Raw genomic sequence first — 24,946 nt, 5'->3', positions numbered from 1 at the left:
GGGAGCCTGGTGGGCTGCCGTCTCTGGGGTCGCACAGAGTCGTGTCTGGTGGGCTGCCGTCTCTGGGGTCGCACAGAGTTGGACACGACTGAAGTGACTTAGCCGCAGCAGCAGCAGCAGCATATTCAGTTGAAGTAATGGCAAGAGTTCATAAGATTATGGTTATTTGTCTTAGGTATGTATTTTTAATCATTGAAAATTAGCCTTTTTTTCTGCTTAAATATTTGGTCAGTGTAATTGAACTGAAATCCTTAATATTAATAATCCTTTGTGGGTTTTAGAGTATCCTCCCTTAGAATGAGTAGGTATCAAATTTTTATACTGTTCCATTCCCCCACCATAAATTAATCTATTGCTACGTAACAAATTATCCCAAATTTAATGGTTTAAAACAACAAGCATTATTTCATGCAGTCTGTAGGTCAGGAATTTGAGGGAAACTTAGCTGTGTGGTCTTGGTCAGTCTTTGTAGATTTTGTAGCCAAGATGTCACCTAGGGCTGTAGTCATCTGAAGGCTTGACTTGAGCTGGAGGATCCACTTATAAGGATCCACTCACTCTTATCTGTCAGTGCTTGTTGTTAGCTGGAAGCCTCAATTCCTTACCATATGAATTTCTTCACTGGACTGTTTCAGTGTCCTCATAGCACAATAGCTGGCTTCCTTCAGAGCATGCAGTCCAGAAGAGCAGAGCAAGGAGGAAGCAAAATGCTTCTCAAGACCTAGTGCTAGAAGTTACACACTTTCTCTTCCACCATATGCTATTTGTGGGAACCAAGTTACTAAGCCCAGTCACACTTTAGGAGAGGAGAATTAAGCTCCATCTAGAAATGAGGATTATCAAATAATTTGTGGGCTATTTTAAACTACCACACCTCCAACTCATTTGTTTCATACAGGTTATAAGTCAGAGAAATTTTGTTTTTGGAATGGATTTTAAATTTTCTGCTTCTGAGAAGTCCTTTCTGTACATGTGCCAGCATTTCATTGATGGCATTCACAGAAAGTCAAAATAATTAACACAGAAGAATGTTTCTTCCAATACCACATTTCTAAAATTTGGTGTTGTCTTTTTTTTTTTTTAATCATTTCCTTCTTGTATTTAAAAACAGTTTTTAGAAGCAGCTGTAGACCACATTCAGCATCTTGCCTAATCTATATCAGTTTAATTAGCTTGTATTTATAGGGTCACTATTCCTGATACAAAAGAGGTAAGTCATGGATCATTTCCTGAAACTCTTGATAGAACCGTATAACCTGCAGTTGGAAAGAACTAGCAAATATGGTAGGCTGTAGTGGACATAGTTTATTTATGGGGAGAGATATTTGAGGACTGTGACATAGGGAAAGACTTTATGTAGGAAGCAGGACTTATATACGAGGAAAAACTCTTAGAATGGTGAGCATCAGCATCTGCTTCAGGTGAAGGTATTAGTACAGTGATAGGTGACTTTACATTCATAGGACGAGAACCAAGATCAAAATGAGAAACCAGAAAGATATTTTTACTTTGGTCTTAACTTTGCTTCAGCTACCTCTGCACTTTTGGTTGGTAAACATGCCTTTGTAGTGTCCTGTGAAATTGTTTAAACTCATGTTGAAAAATACCTTGGGTTTTTATTTCAGGTAATGATGAAGTAAAACGGGGTGTCTTGCTGATGCTCTTTGGTGGTGTCCCAAAGACAACAGGGGAAGGGACCTCTCTTCGAGGGGATATAAATGTTTGCATTGTTGGTGACCCAAGTACAGCTAAGAGCCAGTTTCTCAAGTAAGTGCCTGCGATAGTACAACAAAGAAAACAATATGCATAGTTGCAGGCTTTCAAAAACTCTCTTGGGTTAAAGTCCACCTTAATTTGTTAAGGAGAATGTAACAACATTTTACAGATTTTGGAATACGTAAAAATTGTAATTACAATCCCACATAGAATTCTTTTAATCTTTGTATAAAACTCTTTGAATGAATGAATATATATATATTTCCATGGTTATAAGTCACAGCATGCATATTTTTAATTTTAATTAATACTTTAAATTCTTTTCGATGTTTCTCTATTTTCACAATTGTTTTTTGTTGGCATATTATAGCTTAAAAGATAATTCCCCTACCCTGATATTAGACAATTTAACAGAGTAACTTATTTTAATGATCAAATACAGTGAACATCATAATGTGTATAAGTTTTTATTTTATTAATTTCCTTTGGGTAAATTCCTAGGCATAGGATTGCTGAGATTAAGAATACAAATGTCTTCACAGTTCTTATACAGGACACAGTTTCCAAAAACAGTGTGATTAAAAATGAGGCATTTTGTGCTGAACTTACCAATATGAATTTAGCAGTTTCTGCTTATTTTTAAAAGGTATAAGTACTTGCTTACTTTCTTTCTTTCTTTTTTTTTTTTTTTACTTGCTTACTTTCAAACTTTTAAGAAACTTAGAGGTCAAGATAATGGCAACACAAGCACCTCTTGTGTTCTTGGTGCTGTGTGAGTCTGTGTATGTGTGTGTCTGCGTATTATGTCATACCCTACCAACATTCAGACAGGCATATAATACTGTCTTTTTTTTCAGGGAGGCAAACAAAACTCTGAGTCTCAGTAAATTGTCTAATTCCTTAGAGCTGACAGGTGGCTCTAAGCCATGAATTCAGCTTTTGATTGCAAAGCATGTGCTCTTCATACTGTATCAAGCTGCCTTTCCTTTATTTGGGAAATTTTTAACATGGCAGTGTTCTAGAACATAAAATTTTTGGCTGAAGTTTTATAATTAAATATTATTTCCTTCAAGTATATCATGGACTGAGTTCTAGGTTTGAAGATAATAGTCCTATATTAAATGAACTCTCTTTATTTTTCTTCGTTTCTGTTGCTCCTGCCTCCCATCTCCCCATTGCCACCACAAAAGATGTACTACAGTGTTGCCTCTGAGCAGTATTGTGTTGTACCTGATTATATTTGCTTTTTAACGATATTAAGTCTTTTGATCCATGAACATGGGTTATCTTTCCATTTATTTAGGTCATCTTTAATTTCAGTAATGCTTTGTAGTTTTCAGTGTATGTGCCTGTGCTTCTTTTATTAAGTTTATTCCTAAGTATTTTATTCTTTATGATGCTAGTATAAATAGAACTGTTTTCTTAGATTCATTTTCAGGTTGTCACAAGTGTGTAGAAATACAACTATTAAACTTTTATTTTGCAACATGCACAAACTGATTTATTCTAACTGTTTTTGTGGACTTACTAGTTGTGTTTTAGTGGATCTAACTTGTCTGCAAGATCATGTCAAATGCAAATAGTGATAGTTCTTTTTTCTTTCAAATCTGAGTGCCTTTTTCTCTTTCTTGCCTAATTGCCCTGGCTGAATCTTTCAGTGTAATGTTGAATAGAAGTGGCAGGAATAGACCCCTAAGTCTTATTCCTGTTCTTAGGGGAAAAGCATTCAGTCTTTTACTAGTAAGTATGATGTTAGCTGTGGGTTTTCATAGATGCCCTTTAGCAGGTTGAGGGAAAGCCTCTTGTAATTACTTGAGTTTTTATCATGAAAGGGTATTAGATTTTTTCACATTTTTTTAACATCTATTATAATGCTTCTTATCTTTTTTAATATGGCATATTATTGTTTCTTAGATGTTAAGACAACCTTCCCTTTTTTGGAATAAATTTCACATCTATTCTATTTTTGTTGTTGTTGTTTGTTTTTTGTTTGTTTTCATTTTTTAAGTGCAAGGTCTTCTAATAGATTACTGGTGCCAAACTATTAATTGATGTTTTTGTCGTATATGAATTTCATCTTCCTTGACAGGAATGGATTTAGTCTCTTCAGAAGACCAAAGGAGAAAAGACTTTCTATTTGATCTATGGCATTTATCTTAACTGCATTTTCTTAATGCTTTTTCCAAATGTTCTCTTAAATACTTGATGTAAACTGTATCAAGCTGATAATCCTGAAAAGGATGCTTTATAATCATATATTAATGAATATGATAACCTTGAACAGGCACGTAGAGGAATTCAGTCCCAGAGCTGTCTACACCAGCGGCAAAGCGTCCAGTGCTGCTGGTTTAACCGCTGCTGTTGTGAGAGATGAAGAGTCTCATGAGTTTGTCATTGAGGCTGGAGCCTTGATGCTGGCTGATAATGTAAGAACATTTTACCTGATTAGATAGAAAGAAATCAGAATATCACCTACCCTATCAATAAAGACCTATAAGTTCCTATTAAGGTGTTCTTTTTCAAGAAAAAATAAAATACTTTTAGTAAATAATTTATGGTTTTATTAATCTAGAAATTGAGATTATCATCATTAGTCAACACTTTCTGAACTTCTGTAGAATATATTGCCTGCCCTGAGCTTGTTGTTTGCTATGACTACTAGTATGTCTCAGCACTTTTTCCTTTCTAGACTGTGATACATCTATGAGTATATCTATTGCATTTTGCATGTATTTGTCATAGATCAGTTAGATCTGTGAATGCATGTAAATTGTAGCTGTAGATACAAACATGTTCCAATTTCATCCTTCACTTTGAGCCTAAAATCAACACTGAAGTGATCCAGAATGTTTTGACCCTGAGATTTACACAACATTTTGATGTTGAGTAGAACTGCAATAAGTAACTGCCTGTTTTTAGTTTTGCCCTTAAAGGGCAAACTAGAGTTTAAAGTGAGTTGAAAGTTGTATGGTTCCCTTGGGGATCGTGTACTGCCTTACTCTAATAGAGGGAATTGGGATTGCTTACTTACCTTAGTTGTTTAAAGTCATTATGGTAGCAAACTTTGAGTTTCCTTGCCATTTGACATCTGAAAGGAAGTTTCTTATGCCAGGCTTATTTGATTACAGGGTGTATGTTGTATTGATGAATTTGATAAGATGGATGTGCGGGATCAAGTTGCTATTCATGAAGCTATGGAACAGCAAACCATCTCTATCACCAAAGCAGGAGTGAAGGTATGTGTGTCCACTTCTGTTCCACTGCATCATGCCTTAGCCTTGTAGACTTGTGTAGCTCTGGAGATGATCACTTGAATAAAATTCATTACTTCAACATGAAATGCTGTTTATTGAAATGGAAAACACAGCCCTGAGGCTTATTAATCCAAATTACAGGTGTTGGGGGCATAGCTCAGGGGTAGAGCACTTGACTATAAATTGCAGGTGCTGTTAAAGGTACTGTGAAAATTAATTTATGAAACAAAGTAGAGGAAGTACTGGGGAAATTTTTAGCTCTTTCAAAATTTCCTCAAAGCTTCTCTGTAGTCTTCACTAAAGTGTGCTTCCAATTGTAACAGAAATAAAGTTGACAAATCATTTAAATGGAAATAATAAGTACGATATTATAATTAGCATTAGAGAGAAATAAAACTTTAAAAATAAAAGTAATACATTCAAATAGTTAAGAAAAATGTAACAGGTAAATATAAATTAAGAGAAATCTCCTCCTCCCAGCACCAGCAGATACTCAGAAGTATCTGCTGAGTTTATGTCCCTTTTAGGAATATTTTATCATAAATAAGCATAATGCACATAAAGTTTTATTCTTTGCTCATTTAACTTTATAGTTTTATTTTGGTAATCTTTCTATACCAGTATGTATTAGATCCACTATGGTTTTTTATTACTCCATGATTTTCACTTGTATATACCCCAGTTTGACTCATAGGTAGGCTCTTATAAAAAGAATGATATTTAGGTCATTTCCAGCCTTCTGTATTACAAACAACATTGTAAGCATTGTACGCCTCTTCCTATATCTAGCTGCAAGATCAATTCTTAGTAAGAAGTTCCTGGCTTAAAGGGCATACACATTATACCAGCACCATCGTATGGGGATACCTGTTGCTATATCAGACTTTGATTTCGATGATTTAGTAGATGAAAGATGATATCTTATTATTTTGGTTTTCATTAATTATGAATGATGTTGAGGTTTGTCATATGCCATTCCAGTTGTCTTTAAACCTGTCATGATTTTTTTCCTTTTGTGGTCAGGCTACTCTGAATGCCAGGACATCCATTTTGGCAGCAGCAAACCCCATCAGTGGACACTATGACAGATCAAAATCATTGAAACAGAATATAAATTTGTCAGCTCCTATCATGTCGCGATTTGATCTCTTCTTTATACTTGTGGATGAATGTAATGAGGTAACTACATGAGCCGTCCCTCTGAGCTTCCTTTATTATTTCCAGTTTGAGTAATTGATCGAGACAAGCCTGGAAGATGTACTCGTGAAGAATTGGTGCATGCGTTGGCACTGACCTTTCATATCTCTGAATGGCACAGGATTAGATAGGTTTATTAAGCAACTCGGAATCACTTTAATTGATGGTTCTGTTTAATTGTATTAAGGAATATCAAGTTTGTTGTTTTTGTTGTTGCTTTTTAATTCTAAAAAGAAAAACCACAGTTCTCAACCATACCCTTTAATATTTTTATTAGACTTTTGTTTGTTTTTTCATTAAGGTTGAAAAGAATTCGGATACCAAACAACTTTCCTTTTTTTCCGCAAATTATGAATCATTTGTCTCCCTATATCTTCCTGTCAAATTATCGTATGTGTCACATTTTTTTCTAATTATGTAGCAGTTTTAAGACTGAATGTAAAATTGTGGATTTACTTACATTCTGACAGTATTAGAGTTGAAAGAAAGTGCAAGTCACTCGGTCATGTCCAGCTCTTTGTGACCCACGGACTGTATAGACTATACAGTCCATGGAATTCTCTAGGCCAGAATACTGGAGTGAGTAGCTTTTCCCTTCTCCAGGGGATCTTCCCAACCCAGAAATTGAACTCAGGTCTCCTGCATTGCAGGCGAATTCTTTATCAGCTGAGCCACAAGGGAAGCCAAGTGTTAGAGTTACTTAGACTTAAATATTTAACAATGTTGCATATCTCAGATGTATGCAGAACTGCAGAATGACCTTAGAAGGTAATATTGTACTGTACTTGTAATTACTGAGCATGGAGAGTCTACATTACTTTAGGCAGAATACATAACTCTTGCTTACAGTAAAGTTTTAAGTTTATCTAAATAAAATTTGCCTTCCATTAATGTGAATGTTAGAGAGTTTTCATGTTCTATCTTTGGGTTTGGTTCTTTTCCTTCACAAATCTATATAAAATGTTTAACCCAGTCCCCACCCCCCATCGTTGGGCATTGACTGATTTTCATATATTTATGTCTGTACATAATTTATTTACTTTTAACTTTTTAATTAGAAATAATTTCAAACTTACAGAAAAGTTGCAGGAAATACAATAATGAATATAGTACCCATATACCCTTTATTCAGTTCACATAGGTTTTTGCCCTATTTGCTTTACCATTTGCTCTGTGTATCTCTACATTTTTTCTATACCATTTGAGAGTAAATTGCATATTTTTAGTATGATTTTATTCAATGTTAGTAACAGTTTTATGATGATTATCCTCATATATTCATAAGTGGCAGCATGATATCGTGGCTAGGAGGACATATTCTGAAGCTAGACTCTTCAAATCCTTGCTCAGTTACTAACTGTGATGTTGGACAAATTACTTAATTTTTTCAGGCCTCAATTTACTTATCTGTAAAATGGGGTAATGTTATCTACCTAATAAGGTTTTTGTGAGGAACAACACTTAAGGCAATAGAGCCTGGCGTTTACTGAGGGCACTACAACTCTTATTTCTGTCAGATTAGGTAAGTCAGTTAATTTCTTCAGGAATAGTCTTAATTAGAGTAAGGCACAGCTATACACTGAAGCATTTGATTTTGGATGAAACTGGTATTAAACTTTGCTCAGAAACTTGAACCCATTAATATATCTTATGGTGGCATATTAAAGCTTGAGGTTATCATGCTACAAATAATTTCTTAATGCCTGGGATAGTCTGGAGTGGATGTTATAACTGATCAAAGTGATTTTCTTGTTTGGAATTAGGTTACAGATTATGCTATTGCCAGGCGAATAGTAGACTTGCATTCAAGAATTGAGGATTCCATTGATCGTGTGTATTCCCTTGATGAGATCAGGAGGTATCTTCTTTTTGCAAGACAGTTTAAACCCAAGGTAACCTGCCCTTTTGTACTGTATTCAGGCATGATGAATATGTGGCATTTAAACAGATGCGTTACTTGGAAATTAACTGAACCTGATTTGAGGATTTTTTATGGCTGGTTGATTGGCTTGATCTGGGGGTTTGCTTGGGCTTTTTTGGGAGGGTGGGATAACAGTTTATTTCTTTAGCAAAAACGTCTTGAGAAAAAGTGTTTTAAAAGTCTGAAAAATTCCATTTCTTCTACTAATTAGGTGCTAATAAAAAGGTTTTTATGAGTGAAGAGTTTTGAATAACCAAACAAACTAGATTTTATTTCAATCATTATTCCTAAGAATCTTAAAATTGTGTATGCTTAAATCAGTAGTCTACAGATGCTCTTGAATCTTTCTCTGAGGAAAAACTTGGATTCCTCTAGTTCATTGTAATGAACATAAATAACTACCTTTACAGTAATTGATGTAGATCTTTGGATTAAACCTGCACTGGATTCAGGGTGCTCACTTGGACGTTTATTTTTGTTTGTTTGTTATTATTTTTTTAATTTATTTCAATTGGAGGCTAATTACTACAATATTGTAGTGGTTTTTGCCATACATTGACATGAATCAGCCATGAGTATACATGTGAGCCTCATCCTGAACCCCTCTCCCACCTACATTAAAAAAATAACTCCATAATGCATATGTTGTTTGGCATTTTCCTAAAATAGAATATAGAAAAAATTTTCATTTGATTCTTGTTGAAATGTCTACACTATTTCTGGCTTGACTTTTGGGAATTATGCTTAGATTTTAATCATCTATCACCTTCACTTGATAATCCATAATATCAGAATTGAGTCTCATTGTCCCAAGGAAAGGGTAGAATATCACTTTTGTTTGCAGAAGCATTTGTTCTCCATGACTAACCTGGTTCCTCTATAACTTTGGCTTGCTTCCTTAATACTTAGTTCCTTGCTCTGAAAAACTGAGTATCCTTTAGTTACTTTGTTGTTATTATTGAACAAATGATAAGGTTTACTGAAATAGCTGATATGTATATCCCAAGTGGATACCTGAAATCACAGATAGTACCAAACCCTATAAATACTATGGTTTTTCCTATAAGTTATTAGCGCAGTAAGAGAATATCTAAATGGCTGGCATCACTACTCCTGCACTTGGGAAGCATTAGTGAGTAAAAAAGGGTTACTTGAACATAAACACTGTGTTGCCATAACAGTTGATCTGACAACTGAGTTTGCTGCTAACTAATAAGCAAGTGCCATATACACTGTGGATACTCTGAATAAAGGGATGATTCACATCTTGGGTGAGACATTGGATAGCTACTAAGATTTCATGACACTACTCACAACAGCACACAATTTACAACTTATTGTTTCTGTCTGAAATTTTCTATTTAGTATTTTTAGACTACAGTTGACCATAGGTAACTGAAACAATAGAATGTGGAGAAGCCACAGAGTGGCTTGAAATACTATTGAAATACTTACATATTGAAATACTAACTCTACTGTCTTCCTATTCGTAAAATTAGTGCATGGAATTCATAGTCCTCCTTCGTGTTAGTTTCTTTTGAAAGGTATTTCAGGACTAATTTCTTGTCATTGATTTCAAAGTCTTGACCCTCTCAGTTCCCCCAGAGTATCTCCATCTGGGAACCTTTTAACCTTCATGTTTAATGCAGCTTCCATTAAGTAGAAATGCTCTGACTTCATCATTGTTCTGAAACAGATTTCTAAAGAGTCAGAGGACTTCATTGTGGAACAGTATAAACGCCTCCGCCAGAGGGATGGTTCTGGGGTAACCAAGTCTTCATGGAGGATTACAGTGCGACAGCTTGAGAGCATGATCCGTCTCTCTGAAGCGATGGCTCGGATGCACTGCTGTGATGAGGTATCAAAATCACTTTAACATACTGGGAAAGAGAAATTGATATTTGGCTTTAAGTGTGTTTTTATTTTTGGTATAGAACATACTAGCATTCACTGCAGATTTATTTTTATATAACTGTTGAGTTCTCATAGAATACATGACTCCTGACCCTGGGGGCTTTCCCTTAAAGAAGGTTGCTGTCAAGCATTTATTGAATGTAGTAGTTAGATTAATGAGATAATCATGACATAGATTATAGAGTACAAACAGAGGTGAGTTCAAGATTAGTGCCATTCGTTCAATAAAGATTTAAACCTTACAATGTTTAATCCTTACCATTTAAACCTTAACAGTATGCTAGGCTTCTGGGCATCAGATACAAATGTGATAATGTTGCCCCCAGTCACCTAAGAAGGGAATTTACCTCCTTAGTTTCGTATAATGTGTGGATATTAAATTGTTCTTTGAGCCCTGGGTTTTACAGGTACATGTCAGTGGGTATTTAGGGAGTAAATGGGGAGCAGTATGGAAGGATATTCACACCCTTATCTCTGCTTCATGAAAACCAGCCCTGCTTTATATAACTTTATATTTTTAAACAGTGTAAGATTTGTTTGAGGAAAGAGTTTGGCTATTTTTCTTAAAATAGTATGATTGAGGTATAATTCACAGAAGAGACTGTACAGCTCTGACTTTTTACATACACCCTTGTGGCCACCCAGCTCAGAATATAGATTTATAACATCTTAGGAAGTTCACTTATACCCTTTCCCAGAAGTAAGCACTGTGGTGACTTCATTCACATTTTTGTCCCATAGATTTCATTTCTCAGGTGTGTTTGTTTAATTTTCAGATTCTCTGCTATAGCGCTTTACTGTTTACAAAATTCTTTGATACTGTCTTGTTCTTTGAGTCTTCAGACATTTAATGGACATCTTTATAGGTTAAGAGATGAATAAAAGAGCCCCTGTTTTCCATTGCTGATAATTTGGTGGGAGAAGACATATGTTTAATTAAATATGTGAAATATGAGAGAGGCTATTATGGTAGAGTGTCATCAGCAGAGAGTATAGAGATCAATAAATTCTTTCCTAAGTAAGATGGAGGGTTTGGGGAGATGCCAACATTTGAACTGGATCACTGAAGGGCATATGGAATTTTGATATGCATTTTTAGAGTGAAAGGAGGAAAGTTTAGCAAGAATGTAGTGGAATCTGCAGAGAAAGAATAGGTCATGGTGGAGGGGAATTCTTAAAAACTATGGTAACATTTGTACCATTTTTTTCCCCATTGTGATGTTTCCTAAAATGAGTGTCGTAGAACTGATGAGTCTTAGAGAATTTGTTAGATTTTTCTTCCCTTTTTTTTTTTTTATTTAATTTTTTTTTGGTTTTTTAGTAGGTAGAAAATTCACATGATATGAAAATAAATATGCATATATACACAAATATATTTCCTGAGTAAAATTGAGTGTTTTGCATATATTTAAAAGCCATCTCTACTTCCTTTTATGATCCTATTCTTTGTTTATTTTTACTTACTTTATTATACAGGCCTCACCTAGTCTAAGATTATAAAAGAATTCTCTCAGGATTTCCTCAAGCACTTAGATGGTTTCATTGTTTGTATTTAAATCATTCGAACATTTGGTATGTATTCTGCTGTAGGATGTAAGCTATGAATCAGTTGATTCTTTTTGAGCTAGTTTCCTAGTTCCAACACCACTTGCTGAACAATCTATCTTTTCCACACTGGTTTGGTATGCTTTTATTTTATATTAAATTCTTGTGCCTGTTAAAGTCTCTTGAATTTTTTTTCTGTTCCTTTGGTCTTTCAACCTTCTTTTGCATTGGTGCCACAATATTTTACTCAGAGGGGCTTTATATTTTAAATGTACGGCTAGTTCCACTGCATTGGTGGTGTTCTTTTTTGGCTGTTGTGAACTTAATGACCTTAGGTGTTTTTTTTGTTTTTGTTTTTTTTTACTGATATTTACTAAGAGGAAAGCATCCTAGGAACTTGTTTGAAAAACTTGGGAATTTCCCCTTCTCTGCTCCTCCTTTGCCCTCCCCGCCATTGCCTATCTGTTTTACATATGGTCATATAAGTTTCCTTGTCACTCTTTCCATGCATCTCACCTCTCCTTCCTCCCCTGCCCTCCATGTCCATTAGTCTCTGTTCTCTATGCCAGTGTCTCTATTGCTGCACTGCAATAACTTTCTCAGTACCATCTTTCTAGATTCCATATATATGCTTTAGTATAGGAGGTTTATCTTTCTCTTTCTGTGTAATAGGCTCTAGGTTCATCTACCTCATTAGAACGGACTCAAATGCTTTCCTTTTTATGTCTGAGTTATGTTCTGTTGTATATATGAAATACACAGCTTCTTTAAAACCTGGGAACTTTTGAAGAAAGCACTAACCATTCTGTCTCTAGACTGCTATTCTCACCTACAGATTCTGGACTTGAGCTGCAGTATGTCTAGGCTCCAGCCACCTCTGCTCACTTCAGACTGGGCCCTACAATCCTAATTGGCAAGAACCAATTCTTTCTTTATTTATTTTTTAAAATTTTATTTTATTTTTAAACTTTACATAATTGTATTAGTTTTGCCAAATATCAAAATGAATCCGCCACCAGTATACATGTGTTCCCCATCCTGAACCCTCCTCCCTCCTCCCTCCCAAGAACCAATTCTTTAATACCTATCCTGTTGCTCCTGTTTGTCCTGAATTCAGTGGTTTTTGTATACTGACAAATTCCTTGGTTTGTCTGAAGGCAAGGGGAGAGTCTTTATCAGCAATCAAGGACCTCTCTGTTCAGTCCTGAAATGGGTTTTCCTCCAGTTGCATGGCTTGTTCCCATACTTGTGCTACTAAATGTATGAAGCTATGTAATTATACCACCCCTTAGATTTTTTCTAACTGTTGAATATATCATGTAGTAAGGAAATGCATTATACCCTTAAAGCTGTCTATTCATTTATCTTTGTTTAAAAAATCTGAACATAGGGCCAACATATACTTGAGCTCAGTGTTTGATACTCAGTTTTTAGTATTTTTATACTAAAATAAAAATAGTATACTACCAAATTATAGATATTGAGAGCATGTTACATTTGTTAATAAGAAGAACTGACATCTCAATGATGATTTTTCCTATCTAAGAAAACAGGATAGCAATTAGAATCTAGTTTATGCCACTAAAAATTGCAGCTGTTTAAAACAGAAACAATTATTTTTTTTGCTCATGCTTCATGTTCATTTATGTTAGCCAGAGGCTCTCTTCACATTGCTCAGAAATTCAGGCTGATATAAGTCTCTGTTGACATACACTTCCATGATCATAGAAGATAGAAGAAAAGGTGAATCATACACCGCTTCTTAACCTATCTAGAAATGACATGGCACTGCCACTCAAATTTCATTGGTTAGAGGAATTAACATAGCCATGCCTAAGTTCAAGTGGTTAAAGAAGTGCTTTCCTATCAAGTGGCTAGAATGAGAAAAGCAAACATTTGTGAACAGTTCTGATGATTCATTCATTATCTTTCCACTTAAGTTTTGTGTTGTTTCATTTAATGGCTTTTAAAGTTTTCCTATGATTTTTGCATAATTCTTACTGAATTTATTTCTTGGTATTTTGGTTTTTTTCTTGGTATTGAAGGTAGACTTTTTTCCATTTTATATTTTGACTGGTGGTTGCTTGTATATATCAACTATTGGTTTCTGTACACTAGTTTTATACTATATGAAGCCTTTAGTTTGTTTTTCATTCAAGTCTATTGATTTTCCAGATTTTCATTCTTTTTTCAAATGATAAATGGTTCTAGTCTTACTGAAAAAGTAAACTTAATCTTTTCCCATAGACTCTACTAATTTACTTTGGCTTTTGCTATTGCAATATAATGTCTAATAATTATGAAATTAGACATTTTTTTCTTGTTCTTAGTTGGCTCTGTGGCTGAGATGTTTTTATCAATAAGAACTATACATTTATTATTCATATCTTGAATATTGCTGTCAGGAAGATTGTTTTGTTTTTTGCCTAGTATCTTTTTAGTGTTGTATGTCTGCTTAGTCATTCAATCCAACTCTTTGCAACCCCATGAACAGTCACCCACAAGGCTCCTCTGTCCATGGGGATTTTCCAGGTAAGAATACTGGAGTGGGTTGCCATGCCCTCCTCCAGGGGATCTTCCCAACCCAGGGATCAAAATCAGGTTCCCCACATTGCAGGTGGATTCTTTACTGTCTGAGCCACCAGGAAAGCCCTTTAGTGTATATGAGTTAATCATGATTTTTTTTCTCCTGGATCTATTAAAATGAAAATAGACTAATATCAAGGCTTCCTGGAATAAATTCCACCCTTTTAATGCATTTGGCATTTGCTTGCTGTTATTTAGAATTTTTAAGCAGTACTCACAAAAAACCATGGTTGTTACTTCATTTAAATTTTTGGAAAATTTCCCCATTTTTCCTCTATCCTAGAATGGTTTTCCGTTGTATTAAAATGATCTGCCTGGGAATGCCCTGGCAGTCCAGTGGTTAGGATGCCGCTGCACCTTCACTGCAGGGGGCACAGGTTCAGTCCCTGGTCAGGCAGCTAAGGTCCTGCATGCTGTGTGATACCACCATAAATAAAGTGAAATAAAAATCTGCTTTTACTGATAGGAATTCTCAAGTAAAACTCTTGAGCCTAGATATTCTCTCTCTTCTTAGGTCAGTTTTGGGTGAGCTATATTTTCCTGAAAAAAAGTATCCATTTCTAAGAGTTTGCAGAGTTTAGTAATAACCAGTTGGAATGTATTTTTTTGGTTGCTTGTTTTAGTACTACATTGTGATTAGACAATTTCTCATTTAGTTTCTAGGATGCTTTCTGTGTAGCCCAGTGTCCTTGTTTGTTTTCTTTTGGGCTGATGGGTCTTGCTTTCTCTAGTTGCAGCAGGTGGGGGCTACTCCTCATTGTGGTGTACAGGCTTCTCATTGCTGTGCTTCTCCTGTTGCGGAACACAGGCTCCTTGCACGTGGGCTTCAGTAGTTGTGGCATGTGGGTTTAGTTGCCCTACAGCATGTGGAATCTTACCAGACCAGTGGTTGAACCCATGTGCCCTGCATTGGCAGGCCAATTCTTGACCACCAGTGAAGTCCCCAGTGCCAGTTTTCATAAATGTTCCATGAGCACTTTGAAGGAAGGCCTAGTTCCCTGTTTGCGTGCTTACCTGTGTGCTCAGTTGAATTCAACTCTGCGACCTTGTGGACGCCAGACTCCACGGTCCATGGAATTTTCCAGGCAGGAAATACTGAAGTGGGTTGCCATTTCCTACTCCACGGGATCTTACATCTGTGAAGGGGGAAGTTAACTTACTATATTACATAGTCCTTCTGTTTTTTTTGTGGGGTTTGTGGTCTACCATATCTTCTCTAAAGTGCAAGTTTAAAGTGTGTTATGAAAACTTTTTATTTCTCTACCAGTAATATAGTTTTGTCTCTTTGAATTTATCCTTTTACCTCCTATAGTTTCAGCTTTACTAATATTGTTCTTTTAACTGACACATATCTTTTCATTTTGATGTGTATCACCTAACTTTCTTGGTCTCATTTATACTTTTTGGCCTGAACTCTTACCTTGCTTTCTTTTTCTGATATTCCTTTGCATAACTTTTTATTATTTTTGGTCATTTCTGAGTAAGTTAAGTGTGTATACACACACACATAGCATAGAGTTCGGTTTTATTTTGTGATCCAAACTAATATTATTTTAATGTATGTTAAACCCATTTACATTTATTGATATGAGAGAGAGGGTTTTTCATTTGTTTTCTTTTTATAGTTGAAATGATTTTTCATTATGTGGTAACTTTGCTTTTTCTTGTATGTGCAGTTCTGAGATTCAGAAAGTTTACGTTTTATTTTAGTGGTTACTTTTGTTATTATAATTTTATATTATATCCTCCATTCTCTATTGGTTCCCTACCAGGAAGAGTGTTAAAACTAGTGTGTTTCATCTTCCTTTTTCTTCCCTTCCCTCTGAATGGCATGATTTTAGTAAATTTTACAGCTTTCCTTTGCACAGTCAAATGTAGTTATCCATCACTTGATTTATCATCTTTTGACTTTCATTTGTTATGGGTGGGAGGCAGTCAGCAAATTCACTTTGAATCTCCCTTTACGTAAACCCTCTGTCTTCAGGTCATACCATATACATTGTATTCTGTCACTCTTAATTCCCATGCTTGTTTTTTAAGTCATAGTTTTTTTAGATAAATATATGCGTAGCTCATTGAAGATAAATTTGTTATGATTTCCTAATTTATCTCTTGGCTGATTGAAATTTGGTCCTTTTTCAAGGGTTTGGTGGAATAGATGAGTTCATGGGGCTAACTTTCCCTGAGTATTATGTGCAACAGGGTTATTTGTAGTCTTTACCTGAATGACATATTGGCTTGACCTACAACCTATGTCTCATACTTTGTTTTCGTACGAATTTTTCTACTGTATCCTGACATTAGTTGTTCCTTTGGGGAAATCTGAGGCCAGCCCTTGATTATTAATTTCTCCCCCATAAGTAACTGGATATTTTTCTCTTCGTAAACTATTCTTTATTTTTATAGACCAGTAAGTTTACTAGGATATGTCTTGATATTGACTGCTCTAAAATGCCTTAAAAGTTTCCTTACAGGCAGTAGTGTATTTAAAAAAAAAAAAAAAAGTGCTCTGCTGGATTTATCTGTTGTTATGGGGCTCAGCTAGTTAGGAAGGGAGTATATTTAGAGAGACTGTTGGTTATTTATATAAGGACTTAAAACAATGCCCCCTGCCCCCAAAATAGACTTGTAATTTTTCTTCTAAGTGAACTTTTTTGTTGAGGCAAAACATAAGTACAGAGAGTGCACAAATCACAAGTGTACACAGTTCGGTTAGCTTTCAGTGAAATACCTGTGTAATCTACACCCAGATCAGGAAGTCGAACATTCCTTATTAGCATTTCCAAGACCTACCCTTTGAGCTTTTTCTTTACAGTCACTGCTACCTGCTTCTCTGAGGATAACCTTTTTCTTTTCTTTATTGCTGTATAGTACTCTAACCATACTTTTCCTGATAGTTGTTTTCAATCTTTTTCCCCCTCCCAGTTGTGGTTAAAAACACGTAACTGTCAGTAAGTGTGTCATAGTGATTGGCTCATTCTTCTATTAAAATGGACATTTGTGAATAGTCTCCAGTTTGGGTCTTATGAGATGTACATGTCTTTTAGTTCATCTGATGTATATATGTGTACATTTCTGTTCAGTGTATACCTGCGAGTGGAGTTATTGAATTATTGGGTCATAGACTGTATGCATACACAATTTAGTAAAGACTGAAATGATTTCCCACAATGGTTGTAATGGTTTATATTCCCAAGAGCAGTGAATGAAAGCAGTGTACATCCTCAACACTCAATATTGCTGGTCATTTTAGCCATTCTGGTAAATTTATGGTTTGCCATAAATATCTCATATTTTTATGTCATGTGAGAGGGAGAGTGTGAGAAAACAAAAATGTCACTGAAATTTCATATGCAGAAAATCTGTTTGGTATATCAAAAAGACTGGCTTACTGGTTTACCTCATCATCTTGATTGGTTTAGGTTCAGCCTAAACATGTGAAGGAAGCTTTCAGATTACTGAATAAATCAATCATCCGTGTGGAAACACCTGATGTCAATCTCGATCAAGAAGAAGATGCCCAGATGGAGGTTGATGAGGGCCCAGATGGCATCAATGGTGAGGTGTCTGTTCATGACTGTTCTAGAGTTAGGGGCCAAAATGTTCTCTTAAGATATCGTAATAAAAGTACACTTACTGATGGTTATGAAGTCTGTGTAGCAAAAAGGGGAAAAATAGATAATGAATTTTATTAACTGTTTATAAGTTAAAATATAATCAAATAGTTGATATAAAATATATGAGCTTGAAAGACTTGAGAGAAAATACACCAAAATGGAGATAGTGGACTTAATATTGCAAATGCACTTTTAGATCATGAAATCTTTTATCTCCCATTCTTCCCATTTCTTCCAAATGAGTTTTTGTCTTCACTAGTAGCATTTATAAAATTGCTTCTAATTTATTCGTACAGTTACTGAATACTGGGTATAATTATATGGTTGTTTTAAAATTAGTATTAATGGGGAGGGAGGAGGGAGAAGGGTTCAGGATGGGGAGCACATGTATACCTGTAATGGATTCATTTTGATATTTGGCAAAACTAATACAATTATGTAAAGTTTAAAAATAAAATAAAATTAAAAAAAATAAAATTAGTATTAAAATATGAATAGTATATTTATAAAAGCACCTGGTAGGGGGGTATTGGCACAGGAAGAAGATTCAAACAGTTAATATTTCACTTAGGTCATGCTGATAGCCCTGCTCCTGCGAGTGGAATTAACGGCCACAGTGAAGACATGAACCAAGATTCTGTTCCAAAAGCCTCCTTGAGGCTGGGCTTCTCCGAATACTGCCGAATCTCTAACCTTATTGTGCTTCACCTCAGAAAGATGGAAGAAGGTGAGGCCATACCTAGTGCTGCTCCTGTGCTGAGTCATTTACATAAGCTGTATTCACATAAACTGCTGTGGTTTGCTAAAGATTGTGTTGTTTTGTCAGAAGAGATGATAAATTTTTAAGACAAGCTCACTTTGACAAACAAAATCTGAGGGAATGTCAGCATATCTACCAACCTGGATGTTTTCCCTACAAGTTCATTGTCAGAGGTTTATGACTCATTTTTATTAATGTCCTTGGCCTATTCTAATATTTGTTAAGCCAAATTTGGGATCTGATAATATATAAGGAAGCACTTAACAAATTTTTTGTAGATGTAAAATCTTCCTTCTTTACAATGGCTTTGTTTTAAATGGATGGAATCCTTCATTCCCAATTTATGCTTTCAGTTGCTGTTTACAAACATTGTCTGGGTGGTGAAGCATAAGAAAGTGAAGGAAACACCTTCATACTTTGAAATCATAATAGCTTTAAGAAACTTATTTCTTATCATCTCTTTTTTTTTAAATTTTTCTTTTCAGGATAAAGTAAGGATACTTTAATTGAACTAATATGGAAGGTTATTTCAGGCTTAAGGTGGAACATTGCAAACCTTATTTTAGCAAATATGTTTTCTGACAGATTGGTTATCTAATCTATACATTATTTTGTTTGTTGTTTATGCAAACTCCAAGAATTGGCAAAACAGCTTACTACCAAGATAATTTAATCCTTTTTAAATGAATTTTTTTGTTGCAGAAGAGGATGAGTCAGCATTAAAGAGGAGTGAACTTGTTAACTGGTACTTGAAGGAAATTGAATCAGAAATAGATTCTGAAGAGGAACTGATAAATAAAAAGAGAATCATTGAGAAAGTCATTTATCGACTCACCCACTATGTACGTATATAATTAAGTTTGCTGGGGTATTATTGAGGGAAGGTTTTCATGTTTCATATCTTTATAGGTTCCTTAGATGTTCATTTATTTTGAATCCTGAGAGTCTAGTCAGAATTAAAAATTGTTTAAGAGACTTACTAATTAACTGACTTATTTCTTCTGCCAAAATAAGCAGAATTTATGTTAAAGCTGGGAAAGTGAATTTAGGGTCTTACTATTTGAGTGTTTTTAACCTTTGTTTTTTACTCTACCATAAACCTTCAAGCGGCCTGACCGCTATCATCTAAATTCTGCATTTTATCCTTCCTCCTGTTCTTGTCTCCCCCTGTTACCCAGTTTACTGTCTGTCCCATATATTTTTTCTTATACTTGCCAATTCACTCATTCTCCTTTTATAATACTTGCTTGGCAAAACTCCAACTTTGGTTAAAACTAGTTTGTTTACTATACCTATATCTAAGAAGTTAAAAGTATCTGAAGAAAAGCATACAATCATATACTCACTCTTACTTTACATTAATGACCACAGATCTCAAATGGACAGTTCTTAACTTCTATCTTATTACTTCACAGTAGCACTGACCTCACAGTAGCAATTCCTGCTGCCATTACTTTTCCCTCATCTGTTCATTCTCCTATTTCTTAAAGGACCATTACATATATACCGTCTCACTGCTCCAATCAGTTGGCTATTTTCAGTATTCAACCTGTCAGCACCATCTGTCACAGTTGATCACTCCTAGAAATACTTTGTTTGCATGGCTTCTGAGTCACCATATTCTCCTGAGTCTTCTCACTGTTATTTTCTCCTCTTCTCTCTTCTCTCACTCTTTTTTTTTTTTTTTTTTTTTTTTTTAAATTTTGAGCTGTGTGATTCTGTTTTTTCTCTTTTGGCCACATAACATGGCATGTGGGATCTTAGTTTCCCAGCCAGGGATCGAACCTGTGCCCCCTGCAGTGTAAGCACTGAGTCTAAACCACTGGACCACCGGGGAAGTCCCTCCTTTTTTATTTTCCTGACTCTTTCTCTTGTCCCTTTTTAAATGAAGTACTATACGTAGTCCTCAAACCTCTTTTTCTATTTATATTCATTGCCTAAGTGAACTCATTTGGTTCCATGAATTGAGAACCATTTGTGATGACTCCCATATTTATATCTCCAGCTCTCACCTGTCCTCTAAATTCCTAATGTATATAGCTAGCTGCTTACTCACAAATTAATAAGCATCTCACACTCAATGTGTTCAAAATAGTTACTTCCCTGTAGTTTCACTTACTCAGTTACTTTAGGCCAGACATTTTAGAGTTAACTTTGATTCCTATCCCCTTACAACTTTCTTTTATCAGCAAATCTCATGAACCCTGCCTTCAGTATTCTCTCTTCTCTCTTCACCACCATCACAGCTACCCAAGCCACCATGCCTGGAGTTCCACAGGTGCCTCCTAACTGTCCACCCTTGCAGTGCCTCTCTGCCCATCAGCCAAACAGATCTTTTAACAAATGAAATTGTTCTAGTGCCCTGCCTTCCTTCCGCCATGTTTACCATGGCCCGCAGAACTTTCTACACAAGCAGGCCCCTGCCCACCTCATTGTCTTCATTTCATAGCTTCTTTCCTTTCCAATTCTTCACAGTGACACTGGCCTTGTGACTGTTCCTTAGACACACCAAGTATGAAGGCTTTTACACTTGCCCTTTGTTTCTTTCCCCATATTCCCTCCTCCATTCTAATGTCTGCTCAAATGTTGCCTTCTCAAAGTAGTGCTTCTTGCTTAATCTGTTGAAATAGCAGACTTCCTCCTTGCTGTCGCCCCCTAACCCTGCTTGTTTCTTCAAGTGTTTATCACTGCCTGGCAGTATAGTCTTTGTTTAGGTGTTTAATAATGTGCAGCCACCATGAGGGCAGGGACTTTATTTTGTCAATCCCCCTAGGCCGTGGTGCCTAGCTCAGAAAGGGTTCAAATACTTGTTAAATGATTGAGTTTTTCTGTTCAAATGGCAGAGATTGCATTTAACTTCACAGTGCTCATTTGATAAATATTATAGTTGTCACACATCAGAGTTTATCATCTGATAAACTATTTCCCTGTAGAACTAGATGAGTCTGTGATTACAGGTGGGGGGATTTTAAGAACTATTCCATTCAAAATTTAATAAATAATATGTATAAAAATAGAGCTGAAGTGGGGTGGTGTTGTGCTCAGAGTTGTCTGTCTAGTAGACAATATGTTTGCATCAGGCCAGCCCTTCCCTTCCTAGTGGCCCTGGAATCAGTGTTAAGATAAAAATAATTCATGCAAAAAATCCACATTGGGACACATTGTAAAACTAACTGATCTAAATTGGGCTTACGTTTTTAAGTTTGATTCACCTCCTGAGCCAATTTGGTACAAAAGACTGAGGAACTTGTACTGGGCTGGTCAAGTGTGCTTTCTATGAAGATGTGTTTGTACATAGAGTACTTGAAAGTGTCTAATCCATCTTAATGGTATTAGTTAGTGCTCATACTGTTGGAGTTTTCCATCTTAGGATCAAATCACTATTTTCTGAGTTCCTCTCTATGGGCCTTAGGTAGGAGTCCTTGTTTGTGGACATATTAGACTGACTTACAATATCATGGCTTCAAATCTGTCACCAAGTTTATTAAGCCACATGGCATGTTCTACTTTTTTTTTTTTTACTAGTTAATAGATCAAAGTGAAAATTTTTATGTTAATTATCTTTAGATTCTACTTCTAACTGAATTATGAATGGGTGGTATATGAAAGAGTTCAGTGGCCGGTAATTAAAAATTAACAATATTAAGTATTAAACACTTTGAATGATAAATAGAATAGTAAACATATTTATCAGGATTTATATAATTACATGATCATAAAATCATGTTTTTTGAAGTTATTTTTAAGTACATGATGTGATATGCTAGGGAACCTGGTTAAAATCAGACATTTAGAAGGAGGGTCAGGTCTTGTGTATCTTATCATTCTTAATAATATTGCTAAAGAACTGAGGACAACCATTTGTATTTCATAGGATCATGTTCTAATTGAGCTCACCCAAGCTGGATTGAAAGGCTCCACAGAAGGAAGTGAGAGCTATGAAGAAGATCCCTACTTAGTAGTTAACCCTAACTATTTGCTTGAAGATTGAGCTATTGAAAGAAACTGGAGGAACTATGGCCCTCCACCTCGGGCCTGGAGTCTGGATGGAGTTCTGCTAGCCAGAGAAATGCTTCTGGGAGCAATGATTCAGGAAGATTTACGTTGAGGAACAAGAACCAAGTTGATTGTCCTATCCTATATTGTCATATTCCTTTTATACCAACACAGGTTTTATCCCTTTGTTTAGTGTGCTTCTTGTCTAAAAAAAGTTGGATTGCAATAATGTGTTGTTTCTATAACTAAGACCTTGTGTTTTCATGTGTAGAAAAAGGTCTGCTGCTTATATGTTATGTGATATCATATTGGAGAAATAACTTTTTTCAAGTATCAATTACTGCTTTTTTTCACCAGAAAAAACTTTTTCAGCAGTTGTCTATTAGATTTATTTCTAGTCTACTCAAATTATTGCTTCCATTTATTCATGAATATAGAAAAGGGATGGAAATATGACATTATGGTAAACATTTACACATAACTTCCTCTGAGGAGAGTCCTTATTAGAATTTGATAGTATGAAAGCTAAGAGGCCTTGGAGATGACTTTTAAAAGTTAAATCAAGTTCTATTTGTTTTTTTAAGAGAGTTTATGAAAATAAAAAGTTTATTATACTTTTCCACTACTCTTTAGTAACTTTTAAAATTTCTATGTTCTAAGAGTAAGGTCTCAGAATTATTTTCTGACTGCTTTTTTAAGGGAACTTTGATCATTTTCTATATTATAACCATCCTTAAATTTTTTCAAGGAAAATTATTGCTGTTTATGATACTAACAGTCTCTGAGGCTTTAGCTTTGATCAGTATGTTCATGATGTACTTGTTCCTATTGTTGCAGCTTTTGGCAACAGATGGAAAATGTCGTTTTTCTATATATACAACCACCCTTAAATTTTACAGCATTTTTCTAGGAAAAGAATTACTGCAGTTTATATTAACAGTCTCTGAGGCTTAGCTTTGATCATAGGTTCATGGTGTAGAAGTTACTGTTGTTGCAGCTTTTGACAATAGATGGTATTTGGGGGTCTGTGGGGCTAGTCAGGGAATGTTTATACATGTTACTCAAGTTCTCTAATAGAAACTTCACTCACCACTAAAGATAAGGGAGATTGGAAACAGAGAAGTTGCACAGTTAGCAGATATAGGGTATAAACTTGTGTGAAAACTATGTTACTAATTAATGGGGGTAGGCAAGCCTTTTGAGACAAGAAACTTCAGTGTACAGGATCTCAGACTTATTGTTGAGCAGGAGCTGCTGGAGTAAGGCAATGGACTAAGAAGGTTCCAGAAATAGGTGATAGGAAGAACAACTAGTAAAAACTCAGAAAACCGCAAGAAAGAGTTCCTTCCCTGCACCAGTTCCCAACTTGATAAAGAAGATGGGGTAAGGCGTTTCTGAATAGAGAAACAGCCTGACAGGAATTTAAACTTCAGTTTGATCAAAGGAAAGTGTGACGGCCAGGAAAGATGAGTTCCTTAATGGTGAATCTGTCTTCTCCCCCAGTTTTGCTATTAGTGAAAGTGGGGACTCTAAAGCAAAGTGAGACAGTTAATAACAACTAAAGTAAGTTTTTATACATCTGAGTAAGTGTGCTTACATTTTCACACATCCCCTCTATCTACATGTTACTTGTCAGAGAAGTGAAGTGGCTAATGGGTGATGGATTATGTATAAGATCTTTATGAAGAAAATTAGACAAGTATTTAGTAAGTGGATAGATGTAAATTGTTTCTGAAAAGGACATCTTGAATATTGTAAATTTTCAGCCATAAGTTTAATCTAATTTCAACCAAATCCCAACAGATGTCCATCAGATAGGAAATGACTACATAAATTATGATAACAGCCATGCTCTCTGCATTATACAAACTAAAATGAGGGAAATGAAGATGTTTGAAATGGAAATATCTCTAGGACGTATGGAAAAGATGTGCAAATAAAGCCATGGAACACCTGAATATATGACACAAATATTAACAAACCTAAGGGAAAATAGACAGCAAAACAATAATAGTAGACTTAAGTATCCCAGTTTTCATCAAAGGACATTATCAGTAAGGAAGCATAGACTTCAAGTAGTATGTTTAGACCAGATGAGCTTAACAGGCACAGACCATTCTGTGCAAAAGCAACGGAATACAGATTCCTCTTAAGCATAAATGAACATTTTTCAGGATAGATCATATGTTAGGCCACAAAACAAATCTTATTAAGTTAAAGATGACTGAAATAGGCATCTTTTCTGACAATAATATAAAACAAAACTACAGGCAGAAACCTCAAGTTTTCACAAATATGTAGGAATTAAGCAACATCCTACTTAACCAATGAGTCAAAGAAATCAAAAGAGAAATTTAAAAATGAAACACGAAAATGGAAAAATGACATAGCAAAACTTGATGGGAGGCAGCAAAAGCAATCCAAGAGGGAAGTTCATAGG

General features: G+C 35.4%; 1 protein-coding gene across 1 annotated transcript in view; it reads left to right on the top strand.

Annotated features, from left to right (window-relative positions):
* MCM6 (minichromosome maintenance complex component 6) overlaps nt 1–24,455 on the top strand; it is a 36,444-nt gene extending 11,989 nt beyond the window's left edge. Inside the window, exons 8-17 of the mRNA XM_010853670.1 lie at nt 1,626–1,767; nt 4,001–4,142; nt 4,845–4,952; nt 5,994–6,149; nt 7,931–8,059; nt 9,785–9,946; nt 17,556–17,691; nt 18,322–18,477; nt 19,213–19,352; nt 22,385–24,455. Of these exons, the coding sequence (XP_010851972.1) occupies nt 1,626–1,767; nt 4,001–4,142; nt 4,845–4,952; nt 5,994–6,149; nt 7,931–8,059; nt 9,785–9,946; nt 17,556–17,691; nt 18,322–18,477; nt 19,213–19,352; nt 22,385–22,501 (1,388 nt within the window). The 3' untranslated portion in view covers nt 22,502–24,455. The remainder of the gene's footprint in view (nt 1–1,625; nt 1,768–4,000; nt 4,143–4,844; nt 4,953–5,993; nt 6,150–7,930; nt 8,060–9,784; nt 9,947–17,555; nt 17,692–18,321; nt 18,478–19,212; nt 19,353–22,384) is intronic.
* Nucleotides 24,456–24,946: the final 491 nt, after the last annotated feature.

This window comes from Bison bison, unplaced genomic scaffold (genome assembly GCF_000754665.1).
Source record: "Bison bison bison isolate TAMUID 2011002044 unplaced genomic scaffold, Bison_UMD1.0 scf7180017864330, whole genome shotgun sequence".
In the NCBI taxonomy this organism is placed as follows: domain Eukaryota; kingdom Metazoa; phylum Chordata; class Mammalia; order Artiodactyla; family Bovidae; genus Bison; species Bison bison.
The sequence above is the reverse complement of the archived record's forward strand: the minus strand, read 5'-3'. Positions and strand labels throughout refer to the sequence as shown.